A 15,504-nucleotide genomic window follows, 5' to 3' on the forward strand; every position below is an offset into this window, starting at 1 on the left:
TCTACTCTGACATGCACTGTCAACTGAGGGACCTTGTATAGAAAGGTGTGTTTCTTTTCTAAATCATGTCCAATAAATTGAATTGGCCACAGGTGCATTCCAATCAAGTTGTAGAAACATATTAAGGATGATCAAAAGAAATTGGATGCATCTGAGCTCAATTTGGATGTCACAGCAAAGACTTAAGGCAAGACATTTCAGCTTTTCAATTTTAATTAATTTGTAAAAAGTTTCGAAAAAGATGTTTTCACTTTTTCATGATGGGTTATTTTGTTTTACCTGTCACAGATCAGTGACAAAAATTTAAAAGTAATGCATTTGAAATTCAGGCTGTAACACAACAGAATGTGACAAAAGTCGAAGGGAGTGAATACTTTCTGAAGACAACTGTATATCTGTTGTGGGAGTTCTTGTGAATGGTGTGTCTTTGAAATGTTTATGGCTTAAAATCATGCAGAACAAATAGTAAGATGTAATGATACATATCTTAAGGTGGATTTGTGGTAATGCACAAGACTATTTTAAAGGAAACTAAAACGGCACTTGGTAAAGCGCATATCTCTGCCAGGCTGAACCGTTTACATTTTGTATCCCACTGTCACTGATAGGCCAGATCTGCATCATGACCATTCATCCTTGTCACACACCAAAATCTAATTGGCTTGTTCTTGTCAACTACCCAATTCATCCACCTCATTTTATCATGATCCCTCCACAATTTTTTGAAATCGTTTTTGGTCCTATTTCTCATTGGTGAAGAATCACTTTCATAATTAAAAAAAAATTCTCGTATCTGGATCTGGATTCAGATCTTCAACAAAATCGAATCAATTCATCCTTGTCAAATACCCAACCTGTCCACCAGGTTTCATCAGGATCTGTCCATAACTTTTTGAGATATCATGCCATACATAGTTTTTGACCCAATCACTCAATGGTGACGAATCACTTAAAAAAATTCTCGGATCTGGATATAGATCTGGATCTTCACCAAAATCTAATCATTTCGTCCTATTCACACACTCAACCTATATACAAAATGTTGGTGGTATCTGTCCATAATTTTTGAGATATCCTGCTCACACACAGACAAACAGACAAACATACAGAGACAGACAGGGGTAAAAACATAATCTCCGTCCACCTTCAGTAGTGGAGATAATAATTGTTACAGTTTGTGTTTCCAGCAAACAATTATTTAAAAAAACATACCTTAAAGTGGCTTTGTGGTAATACCCCCAAACATGACAAAGATCATGTTGATAAAATCAAAACAGCTGGAAAATCTCAATCATTTCCATATAATCAAAACAGTATGGCCTTAATTATAACCACACCCTTCATTATGCAAACTGGAATTTGAGCTAAAATATTTAAAACCATGCAGAAGTTCTGGGATGTGCATATGATGTCATTGTTTCAGCCTTGATTAGTACATGCTGCAGATGCTGTTTGTTAAGGGCTATTGTAAAATATTACAAAACTAGAAAGGGAGCACTCGCTAGAGTGCAAAACCTCCGCCGCCGACACTGCTAGGTCACTCAAGTGAACCTGATATCCCACTCATTCAATTTGACGTCAACAGTGCTCACAGAGTTATAGTTTGCAACTTTCCATTTTACTTTTAACTTTTACATACTCAATTCATTCATCATAACTAGATTCCTTGAGACAGAAATTGATTTTACGTGGGTATATCCACCTGAAGTTCCAAAATCAGCCGTAATTATAATTTTGGCATGTTTTTTGTTGGAAATCACTTATAACATGTAGAAATGCAAAAAAAAAAAATCGAAGTTTTGTTGAAAAAAAAGTTGCAAAATTTTGTTTCTTTTTCTTGAACAATTTTTTTTTGGGGGGGGAGGGTGGAAATCACTTAAAACATGTAGAAATGCAAAAAAAAAGCAAATATTTTTTCAAAATGGCCGCCATAACGGCCATATTGGACTTTGGACCAAGTCCAAAATCTAATGGCATGATCCTTGGACCATACCTAATTCCCCCACCAAGTTTCATTGAAATCCGACAAGGAGTTTTTCCGTAATACTGTTCACAAACAAACAAACAAACAGACGGGTGAAAACAGTAACCTCCGTCCATCTTCGATGGCGGAGGTTAACTAGAGGGGGAGCACTCGGGAGAGTGCAAAACCTCCGCCGCCAATACTGCTGGGTCACTCAAGTGAACCTTATATCTTATTCATTAAATATGATGTCAACAGTGCTGACAGAGTTATAGTTCTTTTCTCCAACATTTTTTTTTGGGGGGGGGGGGTGGCTGGAAATCACTTAAAACATGTAAAAATGCAAAAATAAAAATAAAAATTGAAATTTTGTTGAAAAAAAAGTTACAAAATTTTTTTTTCTCTAACAAATTTTTGTTGGGGGGGTTGGAAATCACTGAAAACATGTAGAAATGCAAAAATATTTTTCTTTTTTGGGGGGGGTAATTTTTGGGGGGGTGGAAATCACTTAAAACATGTAAAAATGCAAAAAAAAATTTCTCAAACTATTTTGGGGGGCAGTTGGAAATCACTTAAAATATGTAGAAATGCAAAAAAAAATCTCTAACAATATTTTTTGGGGAGGGGGGTTGGAAATCACTTAAAACATGTAGAAATGCAAAAAAATTCTCTATTTTTGGGGGGGAGGGGTAAAAAAAAATTGGGGGGGGGGTTGGAAATCACTTAAAACATGTAGAAATGCAAAAAAAAATATTTTTTTTTCTCTAACAATTTTTTTTTGGGGGGGGGACCAAGTCCAAAATTTAATGGCATGATCCTTGGACCATACCTAACCCCCCCACCAAGTTTCGTCGAAATCCATCAAGGAGTTTTTCCGTAATACTGTTCACAAACAAACAAACAGAAAGGGGTGAAAACAGTAACCTCCATCCATCTTCGAAGATAGCGGAGGTTAACTAGAGGGGGAGCACTCGGTCGAGTGCAAAACCTCCGCCGCCAACACTGCTAGGTCACTCAAGTGAACCTGATATCCTATTTATTCAATTTGACGTCAACAGTGCTCACAGAGTTATAGTTTGCAACTTTCCCTTTTACTTTTAACTTTTACATACTCAATTCATTCGTCATAACTAGATTCCTTGAGACAAAAATTGATTTTACGTGGGTATATCCACCTGAAGTTCCAAAATCATCCGGAATTATAATTTTGGCATGTTTTTTGTTGGAAATCACTTATAACATGTAGAAATGCAAAAAAAAAAAAAATCGAAATTTAGTTGAAAAAAAAGTTGCAAAAAATTTTTTTTTCTATAAATTTTTTTTTTTTTTTTGGGGGGGGGGGTTGGAAATCACTTAAAACATGTCTTCTTCTTCTTTCAGCTGCTCCCTTTAGGGGTCGCCACAGCGGATCATCTGTATGATCCGCATAGTGATTTGGCACATGTTTTACGCCGGATGCCCTTCCTGACGCAACCCTGGTCGCCTCTTACGACACAGGGATATGGTACACCTATTTTAACCGGGGTATACATCGGGCCCAGTACACTGGTACTCACTTCGCCGACCTCGGAAGGATGACAGGCTGAGTCAACCCCCTGGTGTAATAATTCAGTGGCCCAACGGGGCTTGAACTCAGGACCTTTTGGATCCCACGCCGCTGCCCTAACCACTGAACCAACACCAGGCTCCACACTTAAAACATGTAGAAATGCAAAAAAAAAAAAAAATTCAAATATTTTTTCAATATGGCCGCCATAGCGGCCATATTGGATTTTGGACCAAGTCTAAAATCTAATGGCATGATCCTTGGACCATACCTAATCCCCCCGCCAAGTTTCGTCGAAATCCGTCGAGGAGTTTTTCCGTAATACTGTTCATAAACAAACAAACAAACAAACAGAAAGGGGTGAAAACAGTAACCTCCATCCATCTTCGATGGCGGAGGTTAATAATAGAAGTATTTTCAATAAAGCTGTTGGGACTAAATATATTATTTGAAACTTGTGTTAATGAGTGCTCATAAAAAATGTCTGAAACCGATAAAATTATGTTAAAATGATGAGGCAATTTCTCTATCATCTATAAAATCCATCAATCTGCACACACTGCGCCAAAATTTCGCGAGTGGCGAACCAACAATTTGATATTTACAGATATACCATATCTGGTGATAATTTATGACAAATATATACATTTTAACTGACTTCAAATTCACTGCCTCCTCATCACTGGCCTGCAAAAGTATTCACCCCCTCCAAAGTTTTCACATTTTGATGCCACCTGAGATTATTTCATGATGCTTTCAAATCAAACTTAATATATATTCTTCACAAACTACTACAAAATGATAAGGATAAAAAAAATGCAGATAAAATATGATTAAGTTAGATTAAAAGCGAAAATTACATGATTCTCAGTCGCAGAAGCATTCAAACGCTTTCTCTAAATAACCAGAAATCACTTCAGGAGAAAATTATTTGTTTGAAAGGTTACAAAATAGGTGTAATAGGTTTCATCTGTATGTAATCAGTGGTTTAGCTTAAAAATTGAGCTCCACCACTTATATCTAAGGAGATTTAAGGTACAACTCACTTGTCAACCAACAAGGAAAACATGAAGACCAAGGAGCTTTCCAAAGAAGTCAGACATAAAGTGATGGAGAAGCACCGTTCAGGAGAAGGTTATAAGAAGATTTCAAAGTCACTCATTATCCCTTTGAGTACGGTGAAATCCATCATTAAGAAGTGGAAGACGTTTCATACCACCCAAACTCTACCTAGATCAGGTCACCCATCCAAACACAGCAGCCATGCAAGCAGGAAACTGGTTCGTGAAGTCACTGTACATCCAACAATGACTTTGAAAGATCTGCAAGGTTCTACATCAAAGATGGGGGTCAGTGTTCGTCAATAACAATATCGCATTCCGTTTACAAAGCTGGCCTCTATGGACAGTTGGCAATAAAGCCTCCATTACTGAAAAAGATGCATCCAAAAGCTCATATTGAGTTTGGAAAAAAGCATCTTTATGATACTGCAGACATCTGGAGAAATGTTTTGTGGTCAGCAGAGATATAAATTGTACTTGTTGGTTGAAATTCAAAGCGCTATGTTTGGCGCAAGCCTACCATTGCACATTGCCCAGCCAACACCATCCCTACTGCCAAGCATGATGGTAGCATCATGTTATGGGGCTGTTTTTAATCAGCAGAAACTGGCAAGCTTGTCACGATAGAAGGGACAATGGACAGTGCAAAGTACAGGAGAATCCATGATGAAAACCTGTTCAAGTCAGCCATGAATCTGAAACTGGAAAGGAGATTCACTTTTCAGCAGGACAATGATCTGAAACACAAAGCTAAGCCACAATGGAGTGGCTGAATAAGAAGAAAATAAATGTTCTTGAGTGGCCCAAAGCCCTGACTTGAGCCATATTCAACATTTATGGTGAGACTTGAAGATTGCAGTTCATTGAAAACCCCCATCAAACTTGTACTGACCGAAGGGTCTGAATACTTTTACAACCAGTGAATTTTGATTTGTGCATGTTTTTTGCAGGTATTGCTGACATGGAACCTCTCCTTTAACTACAACAGTGTTTAGTTTGATATTTTCAGTTATGAATAAAAAAAGTCATTTGGAAAAATTGTTTCTACACAATTCGTAATTCATTTCAGTGTGGCATTATTGGTACGGGGTGAATACTTTTGCAGGCTACTGTATTTAACCTGACATCACAAAACCATTCATATTTATGTTGATATGAAGTATCATGTGACGTAAGACTGTAAAATAATGGCTAGGTCAATCTATACATTTGATTGGAGCATACCTGCAGCCTTTTCACCTGCAACATGACCATGTCTGAGGAGCCTGAGAGAGTGAGATGTTCCTCAAGGGTGTATTCTGCGTTTGTCAGCTGCCCTCTGGTCTTGTGCAGCACATCGTTGTATGTGCTCCACATTTCCACCCGTCTCTGGAGCCCGGCTTTCACATTGTGGAGCTGTGAGAAAAAACATACACCTCTTTTACAAATCCGAGTATTGAGAAATACATCTTGGTGGGACAGTGATGTTTGGCAAGAAGCCAAATCTGAATTCAACACAAGTGAACATAATTCACCACAATCAGTTTTTATAGTGAGCAAACACAGTTTCCATGAAGTGAATATAATTGTGGGGAAATTACTTTCATCAAATCTCAATGCACATGAATTATTTGTCTGAACTAATGTCAGAACACAAGTACAGACGTGGAATTTATTATAAAGTCCATCCTGTACATTTCACGTCTCCCAAATATTGACCCCAATCTGTATCATACCTTAATATCTTAGCATTAACTTCAAGGCAATCTATGTCAACCAAAAGCTGTGAAATGATCACACTCATTATGTGATATAATCAACAGATATCATATGGTCCCATTCACCACTTGTTTATCAGAGGATGTCACAAGATAACACATGAGATGATCACCTTGGAAAGGGGTTGGGGGTATTAAGAATGCAGAGGTATCAAGATGGGTGCAAATTGAAAAGAAAGTAAACTGAGAAAAGGAAGGGAAGGGTAGTTGAAAGGTTGAGTGAAAGAAACAAGTGTGGGGCAGAGGCGGGGGGAAGTGGGGTTATGGAACACATGAAAAAAAGAGTAGGGTTGGAAGTCAGCACACTTTAACCTAAAGGTAGGCACACTCGCTTCCGAGCTGTCTAGCCAAAGTTCGAATCTCGGCCCAGGTATAAACCGTCATACTGGTGTTTCGCATGGAGGATGATTCATCAATGTGTGCGTTGTTACTCGGATGGACGTTAAACTGGGCATTCCATCTGGTAATCTTCACGAAGAGTAGGCTAGGTATCACCGGCACCCTGGCCAAATTCCAAACCCTGTTGTCAACTACAAGGGGCACTGCATCAGTGGCAGAGCCACGGCACCAGCAAATGATGCTACCCATGCATGTGCATATGCTGCAATAAATTGAAATGCAGGATTACAAAAATAATGTTTCATTTTTCATTAGGTTAGTGTGATGTGAGCAATGCTGCCTTTTCATATGTAACAATTTTGTATCCAAACAATGTTTTCCTGAAACATTAAAAGCTGACCACATCATGTGAACTTGCAGCGCAAGAAGACCAGGACAGAAGGCAGAGCGCCCAATTCCTGAAGGTCAATAATAAGCCAATTGTATTTTTGTATTCGCAAAAATCAGACATGGTAATTCTCCTGACACAAGCTCAGGTTCCAGATGATTGGAATCCCAATCCTTAACACTGGTGCCTTCATGTACAAGTAAATTTGGAACCAAAACTTCTGGGATGCTAGTTCCATGTTCTCATGACAAGGTCATCACAACAGTAACTAAATAAGTAATGCTCTTAAGAAATAAGTAAGCAGAGTTGTGAGCTTCACCTGATTAATTTCATGAGGATTATCTGTAATAATAAATGTCAACGTGTGTCAGTCAGTGTTTCTCCTCCATAACTCCAAAATCATGAAACCTGGTGGCCTGAAACTTTGCATGCATACTAAGGGAACTCCAAGGTAGTGCATGAACGAAAACTGGTTACTTGGGTAAATTTTAACACCCCTTTTGAGGATAATTAACTCATCTCATCATGAAAAAACAAAAACAGGCTTATCCTTAGACAGCCCGAGTTTACCTCTCAGGAGTCTTAATGTTCCATTTTGTTTTGGCCAAATAAAAAAAGCCTCACCTTTGAACAGGTCATCATAGTTTCTGTACAATAGAGCTTGATACATATGAATCGCTATATACAATGCTGATCGCTGATCGCTGATCTTCATTCCTGAGAACCGAGGTCTGGAAGCCATGGCGATACAGTCGACAGTGGTATAATTTACTTTTTTGGCGTTTTTTAAAATAAAATTACAAAATGACATTCAAGACAATGTTAAGGTGATAAAGTAAGTAGCACATATATAAGTGTATGTTCCGTTGTCTTCGCTAAATCTGACAAAAGTAAAAAAATGTTACCCTTGCCTCGGAGAGTTCCAGTTCCAGAGCGGATGCACAGGGTGGCAGCTGTAGTCGAATCACATCCCTCAAGGGAAGCCCATGATATAATCTCTTTAAAAATGGTGCATGTAGTTTGGAAGTGACGGGTGGTATTGCTATCCTGATTGAACGTGCTGTTTCAACGTACCCCATTTCATTCAATCCTGTACTAAAGCCAGCAGGTGGGACCATCCCCCCACTTCCCCTTAAATCCCACTACGAAATGAAAGTCGAGAACACCTGAGAACAAAAAAATTTTTGACTACCCCAGGCAAAAATGATAGTTATAACTATAGTATATGAGAGATGTATTCTCCTATACTACAGTTGGAAGCAGGTCCAACTACAGTAGTCTGCCGAGAATTACTACAGGAAAGGAATGCTCGTTTCTGGACATTTTTTTTACAATGAATGATATTTCTGGAACTACAAGAACATTTTTGCCTGGGCAAGTTTGCATTGTTTGACATTTTTGTGTGATCTGCTTTCATTTAGGATGTTATTTCATTTCATTAGGAGCATGGAGCGATCCTATCTTCTATATAAAAGCGAATAAGACATTTGTTTGTGACACGACTCCTTTGAGCTCCCAAGGTTAATCATGACGAAACTTAATTAGGTGAGGTTAGGTATGGGAGCATGTGCCAGAGCAGCACGTCACTGCGTCCACTTTCCATTGGTACTCCAGGGCCCTTCATCTGGCCATCCCCCAGGCAAATGCCTGGCCCATCCCCAACTCCTTGAGATGCCGATCAACATGCTGCATCCACAAGGCATGTGGTCATCCCAATGGCCTTCTCCATTCACGAGGCTCCCTCGCTGAGAGAATCTGGTGAGGAGGATCAGCAGTCAGAAATCGAGCCACATGTCAATACAGGCGCAGCTGATGCTCACGGACGATGCAAGTAACAAATCTCATTTGAGTCTCTCTCAACAACCGCTCGTTGGACAGAAAGTCTGACCAGCGAAAGCAAAGGATTCAAGGAGACCTGGTACCAAAGGAATTAAGTCTCCGTCTTTGATCCTTGGTCAGAGTCCAAGTCTCACATCCATATAGCAAGACTGGAAGCACCAAGGACCTGAAGACTCGGACTTTCATCCTCCTGCACAGGTTCCGACAGTGCCACACCCCATGATCTCCAATGAATCCATGACTCCCCAGGCCCGACCCAGCCGTCTATTGACGTCTGGCTCACAGCCAGCAGAGACATGATTATCACTGCCAAGGTAAGTGAATCTGTCCATGACCTCAACATCCTCACCACAAACAGATACAGACAGGACAGCAGCATCCCAAGATGTCAATAAAAGTCTGGATCTTAGGTTTGACCCAAGAAACCCATAATCCCAGCGGCTCCGATTCCTCATTCAGCACCTCAAGGGCCCGTAAAAAGATATCCAGTCTCCGCAAGGATGACTGCATCATCGGCAAAATCAAGGTCAGCGAGTTTGACATTCCCAAAGGATGCACCGCAACGTGATCGCTCTGACATCATCCCCATAATCCAGTCAATACAAGTGCTCAAAAGTGTGGGGGCCAGTACACACCACTGACAAACTCCAGTAACAACTGGAAATAAGTCAGAGATAGTATCACCACATCTCACATCACTCTCAGTACCAGAGTATAGTTCAGTCATCAGTTTGATCAGTTTTCGTGGAATGCCACGAAGACGAAGAATCTTCCAGAGGCCATCCCGATTCACTGAATCAAATGCTTTACAGAGATCAACATAGGCTGAAAGTAGCCACTGCCGAAACTCTTGCCTGCATTCGGTGAGGACTCGAAGAGCAAGGATACGGTCAATCATTGACCTCTGGTGTAAAGCCTGACTGCTATGGATGCTGGTGCTCAAGGAGATGGTGGTGAACCCTAGCAATAATTATCCGAGCAAAGACCTTGCCTGGCACTGAGAGCAGCGTCACCACTCAGTAGTTGTTGCAGTCTTGGCGATCACCCTTCCCTTTCCAGAAGGTGACAACAAAGCCTCTCTTCCAGTCAGTTGGGAAGATGCCTGTGTTCCAGGCAGAGCACAGAATTGCAAACAATGACATGAGTACAGCATTTCCACCAGCTTTGAGAAGTTCAACATGGATGCCACAAATCCCAGGAGCTTTACGCTGTTTCAACCGGTTCACCGCAGCCTGTGTTTCCACAAACGAAGGTTCACCACATTTGATTGGAGGGTCAGCAATAGGGATAGTAACACCACTGACTTCCAACTCAACAGCTGGTGGATCAGCCTGGTACAGCTGCTCAAAGTAAACAGTCCAGCTGGCTTTACTTCAGACTACTCTGTCAAGAGTACACCACCCTCTGCTCTAACTGCAGTACACCAGGGGACGGGCTTGGAGGAATGCAATGCATGAATTCCCATGTAAGCAGGACGAGAATCACTTGAGCACAGATGATGCTTTACCCCCTCACAGAGTTCTTGCACATAGGCCTCCTTGTTCACCCTTAGTGCACATACAGTTTCAGGCCTCAGCTCCCTGAACAGCTCAGCTCTGCCATTCAGCCTGGCCCTGTGACTCTGGTCAATGGTATCCATTGTCCCTTGAGACAAATATCTTCTTCACCCGATGGTGAGTTCCAAGACTTTCGCCGGCAACATCACGGATGGTGATCTTGAAGGCACTCCACAATCCTTCGGGTTCCCGTAAAGCACCCAGACCCCCACCCCCCCCCCAAACTCTACTCAGCCTGTTCGCACACTCCTCAGCTGCCCTCTCATCCTTGAGCTTGCCAACATCCAGCCTAGGCTGGGATGGTATCATTCTCCTGGATTTAAGCTGCAACTTCTGAGTTGCTACCAAATGCCTGTGTTCGGTGTTGAGGAACTGAGCACTCAGGTCGACCCTGCAGTTCTGGATCATCCTCTAGTGACCATCAATGATCACATGGTCAATCTCCTTTGCCACACCACTCGTGTTGGAATACCAAGTTCAACTATGAGGCTGTGGGTGCAGAAACCATGAACAGCCACCCTGAGTCCTCAACGTTTTGGAAAGTCAAGGAACTTCGTGCTATTCTGGTTCACACATATTTCATAGCCATCCCAATCAGTGCCAGTGGACGCACTGAAATCCCCCAAGACTAGAAGAGGATCTCGTCTAGGGCACTGCTCAACCATGGACTCGAGCACGGCATAGAATGCCTTCTTCACTGTGACATCACTCACCTCAGTCGGAGCATATATAGAGACCAGGGAAATGGTACCCAAGGAGTGATGAGTCTCAGTCTCATAATACGTCCGTTGACCAGTGTTGCCCAATTATCATGGGAGTCAACTTATTGGACACAGCGACAGCAACTCATTGGGCATGGTAACCATCAGAGTAACCAGACCAGTAGTAGGTGTTACCACCCACCATGATACCACCACTCTCCGGTGTCCGAACCTCATTGAGTGCTGCAATACCGATGTTCAAGCGCTGGAGCTCAGATGATAACAGAGACAGGTGATCATCTTCTCTAAGGGATAGGACATTCCAGGCACACACCCAAAGAGACTGCCTCAGGTTAACCTGAGGAAAATGCCATCTGGTGGATGACACCTCAGTTCTACCCTGACACATACTACAGCAATCTAACCTGGGAAGACTACCCCATATTTTTCCCATCATCAAAGAGTGTGGGTCTCGAAGGCTTTGCCCCAATCCCGTCATCTGGTGAGCTTCCCTGCGAAGGGCAGTTTCACTGGAGGTACTCCCACGGAGTGGGTTTTCAGTTGTCTTAGTGTTTTTGGTGTGTTTTGTGGAGCGAAGTGTTTTACGGTGGCCGGAGCACAAATCCTGCCACCAACATCCAAGGAAGGGTTACCCACTGCAGGACAAGGTCCACAGATGCAGTTGGGCACCAGATATGGATGTTCATTGGCTCACAAGGAGCTCCTCTGCCCTTTGTCAGGTTTTGTTTTTAATCCTGCTGGGTGTCCATATTCATACACCTGGTGGGGAGATGGTATCGTCACCAACAACCTGACCATCAAACAGGTTAGTACAGGTTTACATGGTACCTGTAGCAAGTGACAAATGTGATTTGGCATGACCTGACAATCAAACCATCTCCCATTTTCATAGGTTCCCATTTTTAACTACGCTACACCTTACTCAGGGTTTTAACAGTCATTTTCTCACAATTTATAACATGAAAAAACCGTGAGGGTAGGGTGTGAGTCCGGAGGGAGAGTGGTGGGGTGGGAGGATGCAGGGGCTGGGGTGGGACGAGGGAGAGAAGGGGTGGGATGAGGGAGGGGAAGGGGTGGGAAGAGGGAGGGGGAAGAGGTGGGGTGATAATCCGGACGGAGGGAGGTGGGAGGATGTGTGAGGAGGGAGGGGAATGGATAGGCGGGAGTCCGGAGGGAGGGAGGGGAAGGGGTCGGGTGTGAGTCCGGAGGGAGTGAGGTGAGAGTATGCAGGGGATGGGGTAGAATGAGGAAGGGGAAAGGGTGAGAGGAAGGACTCAGTATTGCCCATCAACACCCGGCACCTTTGCTCATTATTAATAAAAAAAATATTTTCTTCTGATTTTCATTGAATGCAATTTTGTGGTCCTGAAATTCTGACCAAATGTTGGCAATAAATGTGGTGTTGTTTATACAATGATTAAACATTTGCAGTGATGGTACCTTATGTGTTCACACAAAACTTAGCTTGAACTCGTATGTCCATGACTGAACTATTCTGAACCCACCTGTGTCGACAAAATGGTCCAGTTCGGCTGAGAATCCTCCAGGATTGACTTCACAGAGGAGCTGTGATCATCGCCAGACAATAGCTCTTGAACAGTATGGTTAATTTTCTCCAACTCTTGCTGTTTGACTTCAAGTTTCCCCTCAATCTCCTATGGCAAAGAAAGAGAAACAAGAAAGTAAGGATTATATATATTGTTACGGTGCCGGGGTTCAGAAGTTACTACGAGGGGGCTCCTTGGACCCTCTCCATGATCTCCGAACCTGAGGCTGCCAGCCACGGACAACTCCGTGGTCCGGCGGGTTGCAAGGCAACTGCAGATTCCGATTGAAAGAATTCCCAGGCTGAGTTAATGTGAGGGGCAGTAGATATAGGAAACCAGTCAAAAAGTTTGCTTGCATTCCCTGCCAATCTGCCTAGTGAACTGCTGGACTCGCTGGTGCTCAGGCGGCAATCTTAAAATAGCCACAGAGATGTTGAGTCCCACAAGCATATGATGAGATCAACCAACTGGAGCAGAGGAAAAGGAGGAAACTTGTGAGGAAGTTTGTCATCACCAAGTCCAGAAGGGAGGATTTGCCATTTGGCAAAATCCATGTTGGAAAGTTCACAGATCGAGCCAGTCCCAGGGAGTCCCAAAATGTTTTGCTGAGGTGTCATTTCTGATGAGAGAGGTACCCACACCCAGCCAATTAGCATGGTGACAATTGAAATCACCACACATGAGGAAGAGAGAGTTCGGATGAGTGATTAAAAGTTGGTTCCTTGTTGCCTGAGAGATGTAGATGGGAGTTGACACTGTTTGGAGGATGGTACAACACAGACAAACAAGAGGTGGGAATGGAGGGGAAGTCACAACTAAAAGTCCTTCAGGAGGTTGATACTTGGGAGGTGTAAGTTCAGCAGACAGACAGTGAGAAATTAAGTTGTTGATGTAAAATGCAACTCTGCCACCAGGATGGGGCTCATGCCCATCAAATTGGAGGAGGCAATAGCTTGGGAGATCGAAACACTAAGGAGTCAGGTACTTGCTGTAGGAGGAAGCATTCTGTTAAACAGATGTTGCTCAGTTTATCAGCAGTGGCCTGGATTGAGATATCTGTCAGGTTGGTATGGAGGCTTCCACACCAACCTGATGTTTGAGGTCCACACAGTTATAGGAGAGGGAAGGAGGAATTTGGTGAGTATGGGATGGGAGGAAGGCTTTGTAGGGGCAGGGTGAGAGGGGAAGTTTGAGTGGGTGCTGTGAGAGTGAAACTTTGTAGGGGTGGGGTGAGACAGAAGCTTTCATAGGATGGGGTGAGGGGGGATTTAGGTAGAGGGGACATTGAACTTTGAGGGTATGGGGTGACGTGGCGATCCAGGAACAGCGATCATGAAATGGAGGGATGCTGAAGAGGGGGACACGTAGAAAGGGTGGGAATGGAAGGACGTGGGTTTGTAGGAGATTTGGGCGAGGCAACTGACATGGTGTGGTTTGACACTGTTAAAGGACGTGGAGGGTATTTGATTGTCGTGAGCAGACAACCTCTGCAAACTGGACTTTTTAAGATTCCCAAACTGGACATAGAGAAAAATATAATGGGATGGGTGGAAATAATTTTTGTTGAAGGCACTGATAAAGGTGGTGCTGTAGGTATGGGAAGAGGGTTGATGGACCAAGCGCTTCGGTGAGAGAGATTTGGGAAATAATCCATGCGAAGAAGAATAGGAATAGATTGTGATGAAGAAGAACACGTGGGGTGCTCATGACAGAGAAATAAGGAAAGTGAAGCATCTTAAAATGTTCTTTTTCATTTCTCACATATGTACATACATTTATGACTTTGCTTACTTATGATCAGGCATACCAACTTTATATCTTCCATAATCATGTTCTACTTCTTCTTAAAAAAAAAATCAAGTCATCCTGCTCCACACCATCTTGCTATGTCAGTGTTTTATACATGTGGACACAAATCATTTCCTATAACTGCCTTAACGCTAAACCTTAACAAATATTCTGATGAAAAAAAAAACAACAAAATGCATCATTTTCAACCGTAACCTGTGTGTTCATTTGTCGAGTGTCTTTTGGTAAGTTTCTCTTGACAAGTTATTTGTTGCATCGTTACATAATCTCTAAGCAGTTTACAAAAATTACGAGTACACCATTTCAGCTACGTCGTCACCAACTCCAAATTTGACGAGCATATAAATAAGGCATAAGGACAAACATTACAAAAAGTTGTCCTTCACCTGGAAGAACCTGTGTTTTCCCACAGACAACTGTGCATTGGTTTATTGAGAGCAACCGGATTTCAGGACATCAGTTACTTTCGGGATCGCGTGACATTAGGAGTGATGCCTTGATCGAAAAAAAAAAACATGGATTTCCTGTTTTCTTAACATTGTTAAAAAGGTCTGTTTTACCTGACATTCATGCAAAGCTGTGCGTGCTGATGAATTGTCTCCAGCCTCCCCTACTCTCATGCAGGTCTCTAGCCTCTCAGCCTTGGCCTTGAGCCAACCCTTCAGTGATTCAATGCCATTCTCATATCCCATCCAGCAGTCGAGCAAGGTTTCCAGTCTCTGCACCTAGAAAATGAATCAGTGTATCTCATTGCAAGCTGTGTCAACACAATACTTCACATCATCAAAAAGATGAAAAAAGCATGACTTCTCACTCTAGTTTGCCCTGTGACACACTCCTTTCTCAGGTTGAAAAGCATGATAATTCACACTGTCATATTTATTCATTAAGAAACAAGATAGATCAATCAATATATATATATATATATATATATATATATATATATATATATATATATATATATATATATATATATA

The 15,504-nt window shown here is 42.1% G+C and overlaps 1 protein-coding gene across 7 annotated transcripts in view; it reads right to left on the reverse strand.

Annotated features, from left to right (window-relative positions):
• Positions 1–15,504, reverse strand: part of SYNE1 (spectrin repeat containing nuclear envelope protein 1) — a 423,352-nt gene that overhangs the window by 68,247 nt on the left and 339,601 nt on the right. For all 7 annotated transcript variants that reach the window (XM_085888569.1, XM_085888567.1, XM_085888566.1 and 4 more), the window contains 3 exons: positions 15,088–15,252; positions 12,677–12,826; positions 5,795–5,965 (listed from right to left, as the gene is read on the reverse strand). In XM_085888569.1, coding sequence (XP_085744695.1) covers positions 5,795–5,965; positions 12,677–12,826; positions 15,088–15,252 — 486 coding nt within the window. The remainder of the gene's footprint in view (positions 1–5,794; positions 5,966–12,676; positions 12,827–15,087; positions 15,253–15,504) is intronic.

The sequence above is a fragment of the Eptatretus burgeri genome, chromosome 7, assembly GCF_056783735.1.
Source record: "Eptatretus burgeri isolate ZD-2024b chromosome 7, Ebu_testis_v1, whole genome shotgun sequence".
Classification (NCBI taxonomy): Eukaryota; Metazoa; Chordata; class Myxini; order Myxiniformes; family Myxinidae; genus Eptatretus; species Eptatretus burgeri.